This window comes from Tiliqua scincoides, chromosome 7 (genome assembly GCF_035046505.1).
Source record: "Tiliqua scincoides isolate rTilSci1 chromosome 7, rTilSci1.hap2, whole genome shotgun sequence".
In the NCBI taxonomy this organism is placed as follows: domain Eukaryota; kingdom Metazoa; phylum Chordata; class Lepidosauria; order Squamata; family Scincidae; genus Tiliqua; species Tiliqua scincoides.
Window position 1 is genome coordinate 39,639,142 of NC_089827.1, and position 21,832 is coordinate 39,660,973.

The 21,832-nt window shown below is 42.7% G+C and overlaps 1 protein-coding gene across 5 annotated transcripts in view; it reads left to right on the forward strand.

Annotated features, from left to right (window-relative positions):
* Positions 1-21,832, forward strand: part of EPS8 (EGFR pathway substrate 8, signaling adaptor) — a 176,220-nt gene that overhangs the window by 91,300 nt on the left and 63,088 nt on the right. For 3 of the 5 annotated variants that reach the window (XM_066633376.1, XM_066633377.1, XM_066633375.1), the window contains exon 2: positions 18,209-18,287. In XM_066633376.1, coding sequence (XP_066489473.1) covers positions 18,226-18,287 — 62 coding nt within the window. In that variant the 5' untranslated portion in view covers positions 18,209-18,225. Of the gene's footprint in view, positions 1-5,191; positions 5,273-18,208; positions 18,288-21,832 lie in introns of those variants that run through there. The other 2 variants (XM_066633374.1, XM_066633378.1) reach the window with 1 other exon arrangement.

A 21,832-nucleotide genomic window follows, 5' to 3' on the forward strand; every position in this document is an offset into this window, starting at 1 on the left:
GCTCTAATTGTCTGAGTTAATTGACAACCTATTTATGGCAACTTGTATGTCACAATGATTCTTTTCTCGGTATCCATCATATACTAATTAACATTGCTAACTCGTTCAGCTCTGTCTTTTCCGGAACTTAGGTTCAGTTTTGCTACCATCATTGTCACAAGCCCTAAAGTCACTGCTTGCTCGGGATGATAAGTGTTCTGCTGGAATGTTTTTGTTACAACAGCCTTTCTTTTTGTGAGTAGTCAAAAGAACATTCATCATATTCCCCACAATCAGTGCATGTTTTCCTGCAGCAATAAATGAACAATACTAGTTACTTGATGTGCAATCCTGTTCTGTGGATTTCCAATTCTCATGGGATCAACCTCAAATCCCCTGGAGTTTTGTATAACTGCTACAAAACATGGACTGGCAGCATGCTTTGGTCTCTGCCTTACCAATTCTGTAAAATGTAGGCATAGGTATAACCTTATAACTGAAACAGCCCAAACTACCAAATAGATAGATGGCAGATCGAGGAGCATTAAAAGACCGTGCCCACTGTTAAAAGCCCAAGTGAATGTGGCAGACTTTGTGTGGCACCTAAACCATAATAAGGATGGTGCTTCCTGAATACATCTTGGGGTAGAGCACCGTAATTTGAACCCCACCACAAAAGAAGGTGTTCTCTCTAACAGCCACCTGTCTGACTTCAGAACGCAAGGGCAGCTGGAGAAGATCTCGTGGGGGAAGGAAAAGTGTACTGCTGCTAGTTTCAAGACTAACTTCTTTCTAAAGTTCTGCCACCTGTTCACAAAATGAGTGGAGGGAAGGAAGGTCACAGCTGGCCCTATATTTCAATATCAGCCTGCCTACAAACTGTACCCCTCCACTCCAAGTCTCTGCATGTTCAGTAGAAAGTCTGAATGGGGTAACTTATGTGCGTATAGTTATATCTGCAAAGGCACTCCACCTGCTTGCAGCTCCCTGTAATTGGGATTCCTAACTGCTCAGAAAGCATATGTGTGTACAGTCATATATATATGTGGGCACCCCTTTTTCATAGCTCAAACGTTTGAAGTTGCAGGGATGGGGTGGCTGGTGTGGTCCTGCTCTTTTCTCCGCACCTTGAGCATCCTCTTGGAGGGGGTTTGCCTGAAAGCTAGATCTTGTGATCTTCCCAGAAGTCTGCCTGATCCCCATACCTGCTGTTAATTATTTGTGAATTCTTAGATATTCTGAAAAAAGCCGCACAAGTTGTTTGACTTCTCTTGTCACAAAGAAACTGACTCTGCATAAAGCTCCCCCTTAGTTGCTTTGCTAAGCTATATCGTTGGCATCTGCACTGTATGGGAGGCAAGCATTGGCTTAGTTCTAAAATAAACCCATTTATCTTCTGGCTACTCAGTCAGATGCATCCTCTTCTCGATCCTTTATAAGCGTGTGGTTCAGCACCATGTGTATTAATTTCTCCTGCACCTTCTGACCTCCGACCTTTGGAAGTTTTCCACATGCCGGCTGTTACGCAGCTGAAAACAAAGGTATTGTCATCATATATTATAAATAGATGACCTTGGGATCTACCAGTACCTATCTCAGACTTGTAAATGATTGTGAACCTCCTCTAGGGCTTGTTGCTGGACTCTGTGTGAACCTGGGCTTTAAATATAATACACCCAAGAAGGTTATAACTGTAACTTTTTTCCTTCGCTAAAGGAAATCTTTGTATAAAATGGAGCTTATGTAAGAAATGTGTGCTTCCTTTACAGCACGAAATACTTACTACAGTTTGCAGTTAAAAGCAAGACAAATAAATTAATTCCAGTTGAACATCCAAAACAAACTACAGTAGTGTCTTACTGCTGAATTACCAAGTAGGTTTTATAAGGAATGCTACTGTGTCAAATTTTTGCTTACTCCAGCTTACTATAATTGTGTATCCTTTTAGTGTTTTTTCACTATGTAGTCCTGCAGTGGCAAACACTACAAACATTTTTCTCCTATTGTGAAAATTTGTAATTATGCACTAAATGGATACAGGTCCAGCCTATTTATATATGGATTTTTTATACACGGATTTGACTCAACATGAATGGCCCCTGCAAATGAGAAGGAATGTGCTGATCCCTGGAGAAGGGGAAAAATGCGTCCCTTTAAAATCAGTTTAAAAAACTGAACAGTCCCTTAACAATAGCCTCCTTAATGGGGGGGGGGGCAAGCTGGCTGACAATCCATCAATCCTCCTCTCTCCAGCGGCCCCTCCCTTCCTGAGTGAAGCTGTTGGAGGAGGACTGATTGATGGATTGTCTTCTTAATGACGCTTATCTTAGAGTCAGAAGGCTGTTTTTAAATCACAGGAGCAAAGAAACTTTGTTTTTTAAATTGATTTGCTATAGTGCATTTTTTTGCCATCCACATGAGTGCTTGGAACGGAACCCACGCGATTAGGTAGTCTCAACCTGTATCTTGTTTTATATAGCCTGAATGCCAGGCTTGTAGTCTGGAGAAAGGGGGTATAGAAATATTCTAAAAGAATACTTGTCCTTCTCCAGCCCACCATAAGAACAAGACTGAGTGATATGTCCCCAGCAGCTGAAAAATGGGGGACTCTTTTGAATCTGGGCCTCATTTGAATCTGGCTCCCATGGGAGCAAGGTGCTCCTTTGGAGCTGTCCGTGGTCCTGTACCTCTGGCCTGGTCTCGCCTCTGCCCCATTGCTTTTTGTTAAGTCTTTTGGGGCAGGGCAGGAAAGCATAGTTGGTTCGTTCTGGAGTATCTCGTGTATAGATTTATGCAGACTCAGTCAATGGTGTGTGTTCACTGTAAATATATTGTGCAGGAAAGGCTTCTGCTGTAGCAATCGATGACTAAGACTCGCTTTCAGTCAATGTATTTTTCTTTTCTGTATATGTTTTCTAGCAAACTGGTGGCAACTGCAAGGCACTCAAATTCTAAAGCAGAGGAGCTGTCAGGTTTAATGCTGGATGTGGGAATATTGCTCAACAAAGAGAGCTTACTGTGGCAAAAAATACACTTAGTGACAGCATGAAAGACAAGCGTGAGTGGTGGCTATAACCTCCAGCTTACTATAATTGTGTATCCTATTAGTGTTTTTTCATCAGAGATTGATCTTGGTGAGCTCTGATGATCATGTCATTAAAACTGTATCCAATCTGTTAACCTAAAAGTGCAAGCTAAGAGAAGGGGATTAGTTTTAAAACCGTTGTTAGGCTACTGGCTCTTAGTGTACTGATCTAACTGTTCAAGGTTCCTTGGAGCCTCATGAAATGTTGCTTAATCAGAAGATCAGTAATGAAGATTCAGGTCTCTGAAAGAAACCTTGTCTGGTGCTAATAACCTTTCTATGAAAAATGCTGGTACAGGAGTGTATTCTAGAGGTGTATGCACACAATCTCCATTTTTTTTTTTTCAGTGAGAGGGAGTCAGGATTGCACCCACTGGCATACCCAAATCAAGGTATGCTTGCTGGCCATGCTATCAGTGGCATGCAACTTTTCAATGTTACCTGGGTGTCCAATTGTATAGAGAAACTGTACCCGCGTAGGCCCTCTTCCAAGTAACCACATACATGCCGCTGCTGGGATGGCATGGCCAGTGAGTGCAGCAGTGTCAGGAGGTGTGACCAGCTTTGGGATCCTGCTCACATGTTTGCCGAATGTGTGTGAGAAAGATAATGTGCAGTACTACTTTGGTTGCTCCTCAAGCAGCGTAATAGCAAGGTCCAACAGACTTGGCCATCATCATCCTATGTGAAGTGAGCATGAACCACAGCACATAATGCAGTGCAATATATTGGGGCTCCTAAGAAGACATTCCCTGATGGTAGTTTGGCCTAAAATACTTGGTGAGAGGCTTCACTGTTTTCCTACCAAACTGTTTAAGATTCTAGTGCACTGGAATCTGATGCAGTTAAGTCCTCTTACTCAGGACAAACCCTGTCTTCGGTCCTCAAGTGACCCAAGGTAAATACCATCAAATCTGACCTGAATCCAAGTGTGCATTCTGAATGTATCGCCTACTCTGTGGATATATGAATAAATAATAAAGCTGTTTTCCATTACTTGTTCTTTTACAGTGGTCTTGTGGGATCATATGGAACTGGAGATGCTTTGAGGCCCATTTGCTGTCCTAATACATGGGTGGGGCTTTCTTGCAGTTTGTTGAAAAATTTCAGTACTTCCTTTCTGAGCATGCTGTGCAAATCGATACCTGTTTACCTGGATTGGGTTTGGACCTGCACCTGCAAGGCACTGGGGTCTTGAATCAGACTGGCAGCAGCACTCATCTGAATATTGTCTACCAGACAAAGTATTCACACCTCTTGTTTCTGCTTTCCTATTTGCTCCTTGGCTCAGCTACCTGCTCGTCTTGAGACTTCTGACAGTACCTCAACTCCCATTATGTGCAGCTGTGCAGTCACCTTGATGGCAAAGTTCCCTTTGCCCTTGTTCCTCCTACAGAGTAGTTGGTATGGTGTTGCTTGGAGATGTGATGCTCTTTCTATAGGGATGGCAGCTGTCCTGGATTCCTTTCTACCTCTTGCAGGTTTGGGAGAGAATTTCTCCACCAGCCGGAAGAGAGCTTGCTTCTCCCAGCTTGTTATCTAACTTGCTGCTAGTCCTCACTCCAAAGCAGAAAGGGACTTGACATTTCTTAAATGCAGCCAATTCGTGCAGGGGAAAATGAATGTGTAACAGGCATGTTTTACGCACTCAGGATTCAGGATGCATATGTCAAGGTTGTTATCTTTGTATAACTATCTACATGAGCAATGAATTCCCAGAGGTCTGAGTTACACCCTCTTGTGAACCACCTTGGAGCAGTTTCAGTACAAACAGTTTTTTCTCTCTGGAACTGTGAATGTAACCTACCAGCAATGAGGGCCTTTCTGTTGCCAACGCAGTCCTTTCATGAAGTGACGGAAGGGAGTGAGTCAACAAACCGATCCTGCCACTGGTGTTCAATCCACTGATGCACTTGAACATCTGATTCACACTCTGAACTTGTAAACAGATCAGAGGCAGATGTGATTTGGGGGTGGCTATGCCAGGATAACTGCACAAAGCAACAGCCCTTAAGTGCCATTGGGGGGGGGGCTCTATCTCAGTGGGAAAACACATGTTTGGCTCACAAAAGGACGGAAGTGCATCTTAAGCTTAAAAAAATGATTTTATCAAGCTGGGCTGGGAGAGATCCTGTATCAAACCTCAGAGAGCTGCTGTTGATAAGAGGAGTCAATATTGGATGCCTTGGACCTATTTGATGGACATGGGTGAGTGGTTCCCTTTCACGCTGCCAATCTTGTGCCACCAATCTTGTGCTAGAAGCATAATATTGTAGAGGCTGTTGTTGTTTAGTATTATTGTAATGCCTAAAGGATCAGCACTGTGTTTTTGGATCGTTTTTGAGAGATTACATGGGCAATTATGCGTAGACTGAATGGATCTGGTCTGGGTGTGGCCAGTTTGTATCAGAGGTTGAACGGAAAAGGTTCCCAGGGAACAGAGAGGCAGATCCGTACAATTGAAGCCAAGTTTGAGCCAGAATCCAGCAGGAGAATCTTCCTCCTTTTCATGGCTGCTGGGAAGTTGTCAGCTGCAGGGAGTGATTTGACCTGCTTGGCCTGAATAGAAATTAAATCCCAAGTGTGAGCATGGAATAGAGCTGATGAAGAAACCTTGGCCACCGTCTAGGGTTCTTTTTCTATGTTGAGACAGGGCCTTCTTTATGTAGTACATAATTTCTTGAAACGCTATTGCTAGATGTTGTGGTGGTTACTAACTTAGTTGACTTTAGTTGATGGGTACATGCAACCTCCTAGTATTAGAAGTAGGCTACCCCAGAACATCAGATGGAAGGGAGGGCACCAGGATGCAAGTCTCTTTTTGTCTTGTGTGCTCCCTGAGGCATCTGGTGGGCCACTGTGAGATACAGGAAGCTGGACTACAGGAAGCTTAGCCTAATCCAGCAGGGCTATTCTTTTGCTCTTATGTAGTTATTTGTTTTTCTCTGTGAAGTGCTATGTGAACATTTGCTGCAATATATAATATTCTTAATAGAATATATGTAATATTTAATAATTTAAATTTCATATTTAAAATAAAATATTTATATTTCATTCTTAATAATAAAAATATTACTCAAATTCATACTGGCTAGTATGGCCATGTGCAATCCCCATGGCCAGCAGAGGCATGCCTCTGAATGCCAGTTGCTGGTAAGCAACAGTGGGAGAAGGCTATTACCTTCATTCCTTGCTTGTGATCTTTCTGGAGGGCTTTGGTCAGCCGGTATGGAGAGCAGGAGTCTGGACTAGACCACTAGGGTGATCCAAAAAGGGTGACCTTTGGGATGAACCTTTTTCTTACACTTGTGTGACTGAAGACAGAGGATGAATGTCTCCTCCACCCCACTCAACCTCATTGCTCCACATTTATCAAGCAACTTTGTGCATGCTCCCTTCCTGTTTTGAGACTCGTCAGGCTTCAGAGACTCTTGAAACTCCACTGTTTCCATCCAGGTTTTCTCCCCATCAGAGTTTTGTCTCTAGCCTCATTTGTGGGGAGAGACCCCAGAGCAGCATCAGCCCCTGCAATAACTGTTCTCTGGTGCCAATGAATGAACAAGGCTTTAGGCAACTTATATATTTTTTTCCTCCTACATTATGTATGAAAATGTGTGCAATGGTGACAGCATGGTCGTTTCCCATTTCTGATGAGGTGTCTGAGAAGTCTTTGGAAAACATCTGGGAAGTAGGAAGCATCAGAGAAAGTTGAACAGCAGAGTAAACCAATATGAGGAGGGAGGGTGTTAGGTCAAGAAACAGGGATAGAGTTTATGCAAACGGATAATGAAAAGCATTAGAGGAGGCTGTCAAGCATCAACTGGTTGGTGGGGGGGAAGCATGTTGTGTGTGTGGACGCGCAAGACTCGGATATTTGCCTTTAAAGCAACAGTTGTTTTGGGAATGAGGAGAAGAGCAGATGTGGCTTGAGAGCTTGGAAAATAGGTATGACCTCTGAGGGACTCGGGGGAAACTAAAGTGTGGGACAAAGATGGTTTTTAGAAGTCAGGATTTAGCACTGACTGTAGAAATCTCATTTGTTTGTTCTTTCACTCTTTTTTAAAAAAATTGGCTTACTCTTCAGGAAATAGCAGTCCGCTCTCCAGCCTGAGGCAGCATCTGTTCAGTGTTGTTCCAGATATGTGATTTGACAAATGTAAACAGAGACCTGCTATTCATAAGATTTGCAATGTATGTTGTGCTAAGCATGAGAAATGTATTGGGTAATGTGGGGAGGAGGCATAAACCAGGAGTGCCAGTCAGTGAGCATCACTGAAGGTTATGCTTTGAAAACCACATGTCTTTGAAAACCATATGTCTTTTGGCCCATATCCCCCTTTCTCTTCTGTTCCCTGTGCCACATATCCTCTTATTCATGTGGGTTCCTCAACCATCAGCAGCCGTTTTTCAGAGTGTGGGGTACAACAGGTCTGGAGAGGGAAAGGAGAATTGCTGAAAGTCACGTGTGTCAGGAACATTAGTCTTGCACAAATGCTCCTGCTTTGCCCTCTTTCTCTCACATGAAGCAATTCTGTGTCTCATAGTAGTTGAAGGCAAAACATCATTTTCCGTTTCATCCCAGCCTGCAAACCAGGATCTAAACCCACAGTTTGTTTCCATTCCTGGCTTGCAGGGCAAATGCAAACCATAGTTTCCCAATTGTATGCAACAGCGAATTCTGGTTTGCCCCAAATGAGGAGCAAAACAGGGAATTATCATGCACGAGGGACAGAGAAAACATGATCCCTCAAGTCCTGACTGCCCATTCATTTAATGCTGATAGTTTGGTGTTAACATCTGAAATGCCCAATGCCAGTGATGTTGCCTATCTTTATAGCAGAACTGGTTTCCAAAGGATGACATAAGCATGTGTTGCTGAAGATTCCCCATCCAACCGAGATGAGTGACAATTCTTTGTTTTCATGTTCATATTGATGCTCATAATGCAAAACTGAAGATGATAATGATGATGATGATAATAATGTTCCACATTTGCAGGCATTTTATTACCTTGCTAGATGTCCCATTCAGCAGCTACTGGCATGGAGCCAATCTGCTTTTTCTTTGGCAGCAGTGAATAGATTGCATGTCAGGCATGCAGCTGTTATTTCTTAGAGCTGCTAAAATACTAGGAACTTTGAATGAAAATCTCTCTGTGGGAGCATTATTTATGTGGAACATGGTAATGTCAAGTTTTAGTTTAAGCTGGAGTAGATAGGCCTTCAAAATGAAACAGTTGCCATTGGGTGGCACAATCCTGAACCATTTTCCAGCACCAGCATAAGGGCAATGCAGCTTCTAGGTAAGGAAACAAACATTCCCTTACTTTGAGGAGTAACCCCCCCCCCCAAACTGCAGGACACAGCACACGTCCCATTGGCACAGCTATGCCAGTGCTGGAAAGTGGGTTAGGATTTGGGCCTTTCTTAAGTTTGAATACTTTTGCTTCAGATGAAAGAGAGCTTCATATACCGACTGGCCCAGAGCTGAGGGACCATGGATGTGTTGTGAGCATGCACATTCTTATTTATCTGGAACCAGTTTTAATGTACAGTTATTGTCCAAGGTGATCCAGAGATTTGTCATATTTGTATGAAATGGAAAATTTTGGTCTCTTACAAATTGCTACTAGAAACGTTAAACTGGGGACAGGGCTTACTGACTGCCAGCCTAATCCTATACTTGTCTTGTACACTTACTTACTTCTAAGTCCCATTAGTGTCAATGGGGCTGACTCCCAGGAAAGTGTGGATAGGATTGGGCTGTGTACCAGTTACTGAGTTACAAGTGCTAATTGCTTTAGCAAATCAGTTATCTTTCGTTGATTGATTGGTGGCACTTAATTTCAGTTGGCAGGGCTGTACAGTTAATACAAATGCCTGTTTTCTGGGCTATTTTTATTCAGCCGTATTCGTAACAGGGATGAGGAAGGAAATACCATTGAAGATGGCATTTTTCTCCTAACAATAGGTGGTAGCTTTCGTTATAGTTTGGCATAAGGTTGTGCTGCTATATTTCAACTTTCTCCAAAAGGTTTGTGTAAAATATAAATTACTTTAAATGTTTATTAAAGCACTGTATATACTTAGATGCAGTCGGTTGCAAGGTGCAGGTCTGGTTGACATACAAAATTTTTATGGATTATTCTTTCCATGCTTTCCATTCTTTTCCTAAAAACAAACACACACACTCTTTCCATTTCCATGGTGAGAACAATGCAGTACCCAGTTTGAAAAGCAGGTGAAAATCCTTTTTCCAGCTCATGTAGTCTTTTACCTGCTCATTTTCAATTATGTGTAATAGCTACTTCTGCAAACCAATGAATTTAAACAACAAACAAAACTTCAAGGGCAACTTCACCTCAGGAGAACGTGAAAGGCTTGAAAGCATCGCTAGAACCAGGACAGTACTGCCTTTGACCACAAGTTTCTGGCTCATTTCGTGCTTCCTAGTGTGTTTTTTAAAGGGGTCATATTACCCATCTGAAGAGCATTCAAGTGCACACACAAATGGATAAAGGCCTTGCTGCTGCACCAGATGATCCAGAACAGTTAAACAAAAGAAGCCTGGTGTATGAAGACTTTACCGTTCAAACGAGAGTGACCACAGATATTTCTGAAGCACAGAGTGGTCTACACGGAGTCCTGCATTAAAGATCTCACGTAGTCCTGCATTATTAGTCATGTAAGAAATCTCACGTAGTCCTGCATTAAAGATTTCTTATAATGTGGAATTACTAATAACGTAGAAGGTACTAGTTGTGAGAACACTGTTGGCATAGATGCAGTGTTGGGCTGTTTCTGCAATGAGCTACTTCCACACGTTGGCCTCATTCAAGGCCATATCATGGTTTGGTGTGATGAGAAGTACCCTTCAAGATGCTTTGCATTCCTGCACTCTCCTCTCTCTCTGTTTCTTGCATACAGCAATTCCATCTCTCCATTTTGAGTTTGAATTATAGTTTGCTGCTTTAGGTGACATGGCAAACTATGACTTGCTTCAGGCTAGGGAAGGAGGGAGAGAATTGTTGTGAGCAAAGAGAGTAAGGACTGAGGAGCAGAAGAGTCCAAGGTTCCTCCAAGTCTTGTTCTCACAGGGCCAACTCATGGTTTGGAGCTACATCTCCACCAGCCCATTGTGATACAGCAGCTTTCCAGCTGTTTTGGTGCCATCTCAATGGCCCACAGTTTCCTTTTGCTGTTCACTTTCTCTTTGAAATAGGTCCATCACAAACACTGAAGTGGTTGTTTAGAAGTAGCTACCTGACTTGAAGGTGAAGGCAGGTTACTTTGAACTATGATTAGCCTCAGAATCTCTTTTCGTGGTAAGAATCTCCCCGCTTTAAAGTACTAGTACAGTGCACCCTTGGTATCTGTGGGGATCTGTTCCAGTACCCCTGCAGATACTGAAATTCATGACTAATAAAATCTGTGGCATGGCAGTGCCACAATAGCTTGTGTGCCCGGCCCCCCAGAGATAGCACTTGGCCTCCGGCCTTCTCAGAAGACCTCTCAGACACAACCATAAGCCACTTCCTCCTGCCTCAAGCTCTGCATCCATGAATGCTCAAATCTGTGGTTGCAGAGCCCGTGGATAAGGAGGGTCCACTGTAGTAACAAAGAGGAGCAATGCTGTGCCCAGGTAGCAGAGGACTCTTTTCCATGGAAACAGAGGCAGAGGTTTCTGCATCACCATTACCTTGTGAATAGCAATAGGGCTTAGTAAGGCTTTCTTTTTGCACCTCAACTGCTGACATCCTTGTGTGAGCTCACAGTCCTCAAGTTGCCCATCTTTGTCGGTATCTCCAGAGATGGTAGTCCTAAAACTCATGCTGTCCACAAATGATATACAAAAAAATCAATGAAGTGATTGCTGGAAATATGAATCTCTCATCAACAAGACCATGTGGCTCTCTATATCTGTTTCTAAGAGAAGCACTTCTTTGTTTTATGAATCCCCACTAATGGATAAAGTCCACATTTATTTACAGGGCAATGCAACAAGGCTGAATGTCTCCTGCCTGCTTCCTCTATTCCAGGTTAAATAGAGGGTGACCTTCATTAAGTGGTTGGTTTAATATTAAACAGTCACTGGTGGTTAATGCTTGTTCAAGAGGGTACGCTTTTATCAGGAAATTTTTATCTTCGCAAATAATCCTTCTGTACTTTTTCTTCTCAAGTTTGGCCATAGCTTAGTGTCGAAGACGTGCTTTGAATGCTGAGGGCCTGGAGTAATGTTCCAGTTTCCAAAACGACCTCCAGTAGCAGTACTGGGAACCATGCTGGGGGAGACTGTTACTTGCATCCTGCAGGAACTACTTTAGCTTCCAGTCTGGATCTAGTTCAAGGTGGTAATCTGCCTTTGAAGGCCTATAGAGTTTGGGCCCTTGATACCCTTTGGACTGCCAGCTGAATCTCCCTGTCCTTTAAGATCTTCAGGAGAGACCCTCTCCATGTGCCATCATGAAGTGAGGCTCAACTAACAGGCACACTGGACAGAGCTTTCCCTGTGGTAGCCCTCCGGTTGTGGAACTTCCCTACCCCACTTTCAAAAATATAGCTTCCCCCCATATCTGCAGGAGATATGGGCCCCCCATGGATATAGGAGAACCTGTCTCCATGTCCCCACACCCACATGCCCATTAATGTCGTTTAGGTGCTTACTGCTAAGGCCAAGTTTCTTCCTTTTACAAGATGCTATAAGCATGCAAGCTTATAGCACAATGTGCAGGCAAACAACCTGAATGACTGAAGAGGCTAATCAACAGGAAGCAGTTAATGAATAGGGACAGTTGCTCTTCCTCTGCAAAATGTAAGAGCACTGACACTTCAAAGAGAGGTCTCTATGTCTAGTTACTATTCAGATACATATACATTTTTGCGTACCTGTTTGCAAAAGCTTCCCTTTCCCCCTATGCCAAGTATAGAGAAACCACTCCCTTGTCTACGGGTGGCCCATGGAGACTTCCTTTCCATTATCCTGAAATATCTGATTGATTGAGCATCTATGGTAGGTTCCATGGTAGTGACCTGTTGGCAGTGACAGAAATAATGGCGTGGTCCATGCAGCAGAGGGGACTAGAAAAGCAGTTGAATGAGCAACAGCTGGAGGAATGGGTGATGCCTGCCACTACTCTGGGAAGAACAGGAGCCAGAGGTTTAATCATAAGTGCATGCATACACAATATTGTATACAACCTCATATTGTATACTTCTAAAAGATGTAATGGGTGATTCGCCCTGAGTGATATAAGAACAGCCCAGCAGGATCAGACCAAGTTTCCATCAAGTCAGCATGCTGTCTTCTCCTAGTGGCCAACCAGATGTCTCCCAGAAAGCCCACAAGCAGAGCATAAAGGCATGAGACCTCCCCAGCTTGTTGCCATCTCAGTAATGAGCATCCAGAGTGTTCATACTGCCGCAAACATGGAGCTTCACATAGTCATTATGACTAACAGCCAGTGATAGTCCTGTTGTCCGTGAATTGTCTAATCTCCTGTAAAAACCATTGAAGATAGTTGCTATCACCACATCTCATGGTGACTCACTGATTGTGTGGACAAATTGGAGAATGTAGGGCATTTGGGAATTATCTCAGAAAACCAAGTGAACTGTGATTCCCCCTCTGGAAGTGACTGGATTAAATATAGTAGGGTGTTGTGAGGTTTCATTTTAGGCTGTGAATTGTGTTGCTTATAGTGTGTTTTGACTGATAAATACTGCCTTATTTGCTTGTTTGAATAGGGTCTCTCTCACCAGTGTTTTGCCAGGCACTAACTACGTTCCTAAAAGAACTCCAACAATGATGGTTGTGCATTCCTTATTTCAAGACCAAATGTAGTGTATGCATTGCAGCTGGGGTCTGCTATGGAGAAGCATAAAAGAATATATTTGTACAGAACCTCATGCCAAAGCACACTTACTTGGGAATAAATTCCATTAAACTCCCTGGGTCTTACTTCTGAGCAAACAAGCAGTGGACTGCACTGTAAATCTTGTAGAGCAGTGTTTCTCAAATTGTGGGTCAGGACCCACTAGGTGCGTTGTGGGTCAATTTCAGGTGGATCCCCATTCATTTCAATATTTTATTTTTAATATATTAGACTTGATACTACCGTGGTATGTGACTGCATTTGGGGAAATGTTACAGACCTATACTTTTAACAAGCTACTATGTATATTCTTTTAACAATGATAGTCAATGGGATTTACTCCTGGGAAAGTGTGGGTAGGATCGCAGCCTAGGGTTGTAAAAAATTTTCCTGCTTGATGATGTCACTTTTGGTCATGACATCACTTCCGGTGGGTCCTGACAGATTATCATTCTAAAAAGTGGGTCCCAGTGCTAAATGTGTGAGAACCACTGTTATAGAGACTTTAAACATGTTAAACTCTATATATTTTTATTAGTAACTTTCACGTACATGGCACTTTATAGAGTTTCATATTAGACATAAAAATTCCAGTCCTCTGCCCCAAAGAACCTACAATGGAAAAAAGAATCCAAGCTACAGTTAATTCATGTGAAATTACACTAACATATTGACAAAAATGAACGCCTCCCATCACCCCGTTCAGTTTTCTTGTGAGCCTTCACCTTGTAGGACAGGGGATGTGTAGAACTTCCTGAGAAATTTTACTTAGATAAATTTGTTTGGGTTCCTTTGAAGATCCTTAGATCCTTGGGAGGAGCCCTGAGACTAGCTTTGAAATTGAAATTTACTTTATCAAAATTTTAGTGCTAACCCTAGTATGGATAGTCTTCCATAAGAGGGGGGGGTCGGTCACCTGGAAGGGTGAACTTCATCAACCCTCAAAACTGGTTAGCTGCATTTTGACTGGTAATGTCTTCAGCAGCAGAATTAAAAGCTTTCCAAATTTGAAAACTGTGTCTTCTGGTTGTACTCAGAGCAACAAGCACACATGTGTTGTCAAAGATGAGCAAATAGAATCACATGACTTAGCATTATGCTCTCTCTCTCTCTCTCTCTCTCTCTCTCTCTCTCTCTCTCTCTCTCTCTCTCTGTGTGTGTGTGTGTGTGTGTGTGTGTGTGTGTGTGTGTGTGTGTGTAAACACAAAAACTATATGCTGGAATCAAGAAAGTTCAGTAGGACTTAGGGTCAGCCAATTGCGATCCTGGCCCCTGTGCCACCTGTGGACCAGAGCCGCAATATGCAGAGTGACTAGATGTCATAACTGCAAAAGAGGACCAGGCACCTCAAAATGTAGGACATCCAAGAAAAATGTAGGTCATGGCAAAATAAAAGCTAAAAACACTTGTATTCTAATTCCATGTGGTTAATTTAAACACCATATTACTTATTATTAAATTTAAAATTATATTGCATATAATTTATTAATTATAAGAGTGTTATGCTATGCACTGTCTACAGGAAAAGGGAAAAGGAGGAGGGCATTTAAGTTCTTTTCCAGGATATGAGGCTAAAAAAAGGACATGTCCTGGAAAAAGTGGACATCTGGTCTCCCTGGCAATATGTTGCCTCCCCTCAGACATAAAAACGTCACTTCTGGTTTTTGGAGAAAACCTTCTGGAGGCCTCAGAAGGTCTTCTAAAGCCCTGTAGAGGGACCTTAAAGAAGAAAAATGGGTGGCAGAGAGGGAGAGGACCCACCCCTCTGCTTGGCGTCATGGTGTCACCCCCAGTGTTTGCCTCCCTGACCCCCAAGATACACCAGTGGGATCAGTCCATTCATGAGACTGACTCGAGGTAGTGACCTCAGGAAGCAGATTGGTGGGATCCCCCCCCTGCTTATTTCCTGCCACTCCTGCTCCCTTTCCTCTTGCTTCTTTGGATTGTAAAAGGAAGTAGGGGACAGAGCAGAAGTGGAAGTGTGGTGGAAAGGAATATTGGAAATTTTCATGGAGTTTCAGAAAGTGGAGGGATATACCCATACTGTTGCACATGCAATGGCTCTCTACACCAGGGGTGTCCAATGTTTTTGGCAGGAGGGCCACATCATCTCTCTGACACTGTGTCAGGGGCCAGGAAAGAAAAGAGTTAATTTACATTTACAATTTGAATAAATTTACATAAGTTTACATAAATTAATATATTAAAGATGAACATATGAATGAATGAAGGTCTTGCAATAGCTCAATGCCTATAAAAGGCCTTGCACAAAGCAAGGCTGGCTTTTCCTTTGCTGCCACTGCTGCATCACAGATGTGAAACAGTAAGCAGTGGAAGGAGCCCTCATCCCACAGGTCATGCGAGAGGTCAAACAGTCGTCCTCACACTGAGAGCAGTTGTGTTGGGCCAGTGCAGGATCCAACAAATCTGCGGAGGGCCAGAGGCTCGTTGGAGACTGGGGGCTCCCTGAGGGCCGCATTGAGAGGTCTTGAGGGCGACAAGTGGCCCCAGGGCCGGGGTTTGGGCACTCCTGCTCTACACTGTTGGAAACCTTGTTCACAGTAGCATGAAGACCACAAGGTGTAGCTGCAAGCTTAAATGGCTTTAAAAGAAGATTCGACACATTTGTGTAGGGAGGTCCATTAATGGTTATGAGTTATGAGAAACTGGATGCTGGGCAACCTTGGGCTTGATCCATCAAGATTCTTTTTTCACGAGATCCTGTGCACAAGCAGCATAGCTTTTGTGCCCCCCCCCCACTTCTTGACACTGTGTGGATGCCCAAGCTTGTTGTCAGATGGTAGTTGGAGCCAGACCCTGGACCATCTCCTCACCAGGTGATGGGCTTCATTTGATTAGAACTGTTGTAACACAGTTTCAACAGGGCTACCTCAACTGCTGTGTGGGTTTGTATGGGAGCAGACAGTTTGCAAGGTACCCTTGGTCCCAGGCTATTGTGGTTTGAAAGGTTAAAACTGGTGGCAGGATAGAAATGTAAAAATAAATGAAAGCAGCATTTTGAATTGTGCCTGGAAATTGAGCCTGTGCCTCCTTGAGCCACAATGGTTGGCAACCTTCAGTCTCGAAAGAATATGGTATAAGCCTACAGCACCTGGTATTTCCAGGCGGTCTCCCATCCAAGTACTAACCAGGCCTGACCCTGCTTAGCTTAGCTGCTTAGCTTCCGAGAATCGGGCATGACTTTGCAGTGTATTGAAGTGTTTGTTGGTTTTAAGTTTTCAAGCATGGGAAGTGTGAAGAATTGAGTGTGAATCACAGCACATGAAGAGGACCTTTTGACTTGAGTTGGCTTCTAGTCGCTAATTAGCTGACTGGTGTTCAGCCCAGCAAGTTAAGAGACAAAAGACCTGTGAGGGAGGTGCTAATTAAGTGGAAGGAACAGTCAAACTAAAATAAATTGACTTGGTCATAAGCAATATGACGATAGCCCAAATGGTGTTGGACACAGCAATGAAAATGATGTTGCCTTTTAGGACAAGGTAGCTTAAGACAACAAAATGCAGGTGGGAGATCCTGGTTCAGCAAGCAGTTGATGGACGTGGGCTACAGCTGGCCTCTGAGCAGGTATCGCGGTGACTCTCCTTTTATTACTTTGCACCCTCTAGCATTTCATAGCTGAAAACAGGATCATAGCTGCCCCATCCCTGTTCTCTTGGCAAGGACTATTTCATGCTTCACCACTAATATACTTTGTTGAAGTTTCAGAGCTGTGGGCTGATCTAGTAAGGAGGTTTATTTTTCTTTGGATACTAGAGAAATGTATTTGTCTGACAGTATATCTACACAGTACAGTACCTTGGTTATAGCAACTTGGGCAGTTGCCCTGAACTCCGTGTTTTCATGACCAATGTATAATCCTAATGGGGGTGGCCCCGCACTGTTTGAATTGCCCCAGGACCTCACCCTGCCAATACCCTTCTAGGGATGGTTCAGTATCCACAGTTCAAATTATACTACAGCAGGTGCAGTGTGTGAAATGACAGACTGCATGGTATTCCTGTGCATGTGTTTAACTGCCTGTTGTACTAGATACAAGCTCATCACCTCACCCATTTAACTTCCAAGGTTTCTGGAAAGGAAGCTAAACCCCAAGAATACTAGCAGCTCCTTATAAAGAAATGTCAACAAGCCATCTCTAGAAAGCAAAAATAGGGACAGTCATTTTAGAGGGACAGGAACCAGAACACAGGCCTGTCCTTGGTAAGTAAGAGCACCTGGCATGTTTGCAACTGGCGAAGGGGGGTGCCTTGAAAAACTTCCACTTAACTAACTATCAATACTGAATTGGAAAGTGTTCTTTGTGCTCAGGAATAATACATCAAATCTGCCCTAAGGACAGATGTGAATGTGAGTCATCTTGGTAAATAAACATTAGAAGAAGAATGCACAGGAACTGCTTGCTTTCAAATCTTCTGGCCTTGGGAAAGGCCAGGGATAAACAAGAGGCAGTTTTAGGGGCAGGGTCTGTTGCACTCTAGCTGATGCTTGTGTAAGAATTCTTTTGCTTTGGTACCTGATACTGGTGGATATAGTGGGCTGAACCTGTACATGAGTTTTAGTGTGGCATGAAAGTGCTATACACAGAAGTGAATGCAAACCTGTCGTCACCGCTGCTTCCATCAAGTTGCCAGGTTTCTCTGCCATTACAGTTTCTATCTGCCTCAGCTTGATGGACACTCACAAGGTCACTTAATAGGAGGGTGCAGCACATGTGTGCATGTGCAAAACACGCACACCCTCCAATCTCTGTCTATTGCATGAAGGGAGCCGTTGTATTATGGTGCTCCAAGAGCATGCTGCTTACTTTGGGGGATGACAACTGAGGCTTCTTTTAAAGGAAAGCACTACCTGAGTGCTTGCACAGTCCCCAGGCACAACTAATATTTTTGAATATAAGATGCTGCATCGCCAATGCTGCAAGCCGCCAGTGTGCTTTTCTCTTAAGGAAATGCACCCTACAGTGGCTGCTCCTGGATCTTCTGCCTGCTCACAGAAGTGGGAGCCCTGTCTGCAGCTTTATTTCAAACCAGTGTGCATTTCATTTCCAACTGAAGACCAGCCCAGGTAATTCTTAAGGGGGAGCAGTTGTGAGACTTAGAGAGCTGCTAATCAGGGTTTTGTTGAATCATGGTTGCTATGTAAAGCTGTTATTCCATCACCACGATAGATACCTCCTGAAGTCTTCTATAAGCTTTTGTTTAAATATCTGGGTGTCTTCAGTGACTCTTTATTTCCTCCCCCATTCCTCACAGGCGGAGTGATTATCAGAATGAATGGACACATTTCAAACACCCACTCCAGCGTATATGGGAATTACTCTTCTCAAGTAAAGTAAGTGTTGTATCTTTTTTCCCCCCAGCAAACACACACAATGCAAGGCTCTCTTCTCATGCTGAGCTTTCGTTTTGTCCTATGGAAGCAATTGCCATCTCACACACAGGACCAATTTCAGACCAGCTTGGGTAGTACAAGAGGGTCCAACCAATGCCAGGTTGCTTTGGGTCCTCAGGCAAAACCCTCACTGGGGGCCCCGTGGCAGCCCTGCCTGCATCCTGATGGCATTGGGCCACTGCCACTGATTTTGAGGGCTCAAAAATCAGCCTGGCCAGGTGGGCCCTCAAATAGGTGTGGGCCCTTTGCTAGTGGCCAGCCTGGCTTTCCCCTGGTACCAGCAACCAAGTACGTGAATGTTTCATCCCTCTAGAAAGCGCTGGTGCCCTTGGCAAACTCTGTACTCAAGCATTCATGTATGATGAGTCAGGTTTTTATCTGAAACGCATTGCTGAGAAGTCATTAAAATATGAATAGTCAGTTTAGTTGACTCTTAACCCATAAATAAACTAAGTGACCTTTAGTCTCAGTTGTTTTTCCATACCCCTGATGAGCTGCATCCTGAGAACCTGATGAGTTGGGCTGACTTTGGTTCTGTTGACCCAAAAATCAGTTGGGTCAGCTGTCTGAAATTCAGTTAAGCCACCCATATACAGCCATGGATAACCCTGATGAAAAAGTGGGGTATTCACCTGTCTTTTTCAGTTCTGTGCGCTGAGTTATTTCTTAAGTTGTAGTAAGTAGGTGTTTGAGTGTTCAGTCATGGTTGTCAAAGGTTCTAGGGCTTGAATTGGGAACCTCATGACTCAAGTGCCCAACTTTAGAGAGCCACAGTGGACTGTGTGTTTAGGTCTCAGTCTCCACTGGTTTGTCCAGGCCTCGCACAAGTCCAAAGACCCTAGCCTTTTGCCCTTGGCTGGTCAACAAAGTGGTACCTTGTGTGTTCTGCACTCTAAACTCCAGCTCAGCGTGTAGCTTTGTTCATGCAGCTGACCTAAGATTTGAAGCATACATGCTCCAGGTCTAGATTTAGGTGTGACTGCCCACAGCTCTGGTCTAACCCCGACAACGGTCATCTTTCAGATTCTCAAGCTCATCCAATCTCAGAGTCAGAAAACAATTTTCCCTTCAGAAACAGCTGTCCTTTTGGTTTATATACAATTGGATGGGCAACTGTTATATACTATCGGTGCCAGAGGCAACCTTTTGCCCTTGGGAAGCTCCTAATGGGATTTTTTTTTTCCTCATTAGTAGATAAGAGGCTATGATTTGTGGTTCTCAAAATAGATTTATAAATAGTTTGAAGGCTGCTTGTTCAAGCTAAAACCATGCATAATTGATTTGCGTTTTGCGTTTTGAAAGTTGCTTGACTTTTAAAATTGAGGCAGTCTGAGGTTGTTTCTGTTTTTGATAGTCCTAGAATATTATATATATTTGAGGAGGGAGGGAGAGATTTTGCTGTAATTGATTATAAATACTATGTATATGAAGAGCAAAATATCTGTCGTTAGATTGTCCCAGGTCGAATATTTCTTTAACGTATTTTAAATGAGCAGCCTCAAATATCTTAAAATGTAGTTTCAGAATGTTACAAGTTGAGAAAGTGTGTGTGTATGCAGATGTGCCTAGACCAGCTCTGATATTCCAAAATCATAAATTATCTAAAATTATGCATTATATAATGATATATGCCGATGGTCCCCAAACTGTGGGTCTAGGACCCACCAGTGGATTGTGACCCAATTTTTGGTGGTTTGCGAAACTGACGGGGCAGATGAGGCTCTGGGCATCAGGCAGCAGTCTCTAAAAAGTTTGGGAACCGCTGCACTAAAATATGTGTGCATGTGATATTGCATTTTCTCTGCTTCTAGGGGAAGATCTAGGGGTAATGCTTCCTGGGTTTTGGTTTTCTTTGGGTAAAATAGCACAGGAGACATGTGGTGTTCTATTAATATTTGCTTTACTTACACACTATTTATTTCATGTTTATGTTATGATTATTCATGTGGCATATAAATGGAGGCACAGATAGTATGGTGCCCCGTACTAGGCAACAGCTATGCCATCTTGCATCAGATTCTCAGAAAGAGGCACGCACAAAATGGTTCCAGCTCTGTCTTTTTGCTCCTTACATTAGTGGCGTAGCAATTGGGGAGTGGGGGATGGTCCACCCTGGGTGCCAACCGGGGGGGGGGGGGTGACACCACTAGTGACTAAAATCACAGTTCTTAGGAATAATACCATCTTGTTATATGCCTTTCGATGTCTAATTTATCACAGAATGCAATGAAACAAGCTGGAGTGAAATATCTCCATTCTATCAAAAGTTATGGCAAAAAAAAAGAAACAAAATAAAAAACATACAATTTTCTTTTTTGTTTTTACTTTTTTATTTTATTAAAAAAATAAAGATATTTCAAGTTGTGTGGCAGGTGTGGAGATTTCCAAATGGAGAACATTTCTTTATCTTTCTACAACAAAAGCATACAAAATACTAGCTATCAAAGCTTAAACAGTCTGCTACTTATTAAAAAGTACATTTTCAACACAAAAAGAAAAATGAGAAAAACATAAAAATTAAATCCCCTATCCACTCATCAAATCCATAGGTTATTTGGCCCATTTTCCCCTTAATGCGCAGGAAGTCCATGAATGGTTTCCAATTGTACATAAAAGCTTTTACTGACTTATCTTTAAGAAGAATTGTAAGTTTATCAATTTCTGCCAAATCCAATACCTTTAGCCACCATTCTTCCAGTGCAGGTATCTCTGGAACTTTCCAGTATTTGGCATACAATATTCTTGCAGCAGTTGTCATATATAAAAACATAATTTCATAGTCTTTGTGAATTGAATTATCCAATATTCCCAACAAAAAAGCTTCTGGTTTCATTTGTAAATTTACCTTCAATTTCAACTGCAGTTGCTGGTGTATCAAAGTCCAATATTTCGCTTTTGTATAGATCCACCACATATGATAAAATGTTCCCTCTTGTCTTTTACACTTCCAACATCTGTTCGGTACATTTTCATACGTTTTTGCCAATCTACCTGAAGTCAAATACCATCTATGCATCATCTTATAAAAGTTCTCTTTAAGGTTTACATTTAATGTAAATTTTAATCTTTAAATCCACAAAGTCTCCCGTTGCTCCATGGATATCTCATGACCAACACTTCTCACCCATTGTATCATATACTTCTTAACCTGTTCCTCTTCTGTCTCATATTTTAACAATAACTTATACATTTTTATAATGGCTTGTTCTTCTACCAGACATAGTTGACTCTCCAATAGAGACATACAATCTTCAAAACCATACATTTTCTTAACCATTTTGAATCTGTCCAAAAGTTTTATATACTGAAACTGTTGACAACTGAATCCTTCACCAAATGCTCCTCTCTTGTCTTGCAAAATGTACAATTTTCTTAACGCAAAACGGACCAGTGAGACTAATTGTTCAAAGAGCCAATGAGATGTTGTTATGGCACAGCGTGGAACCAATAAGGTGTTAGCAAGGTGGCGTCACCAATGTCTGTAC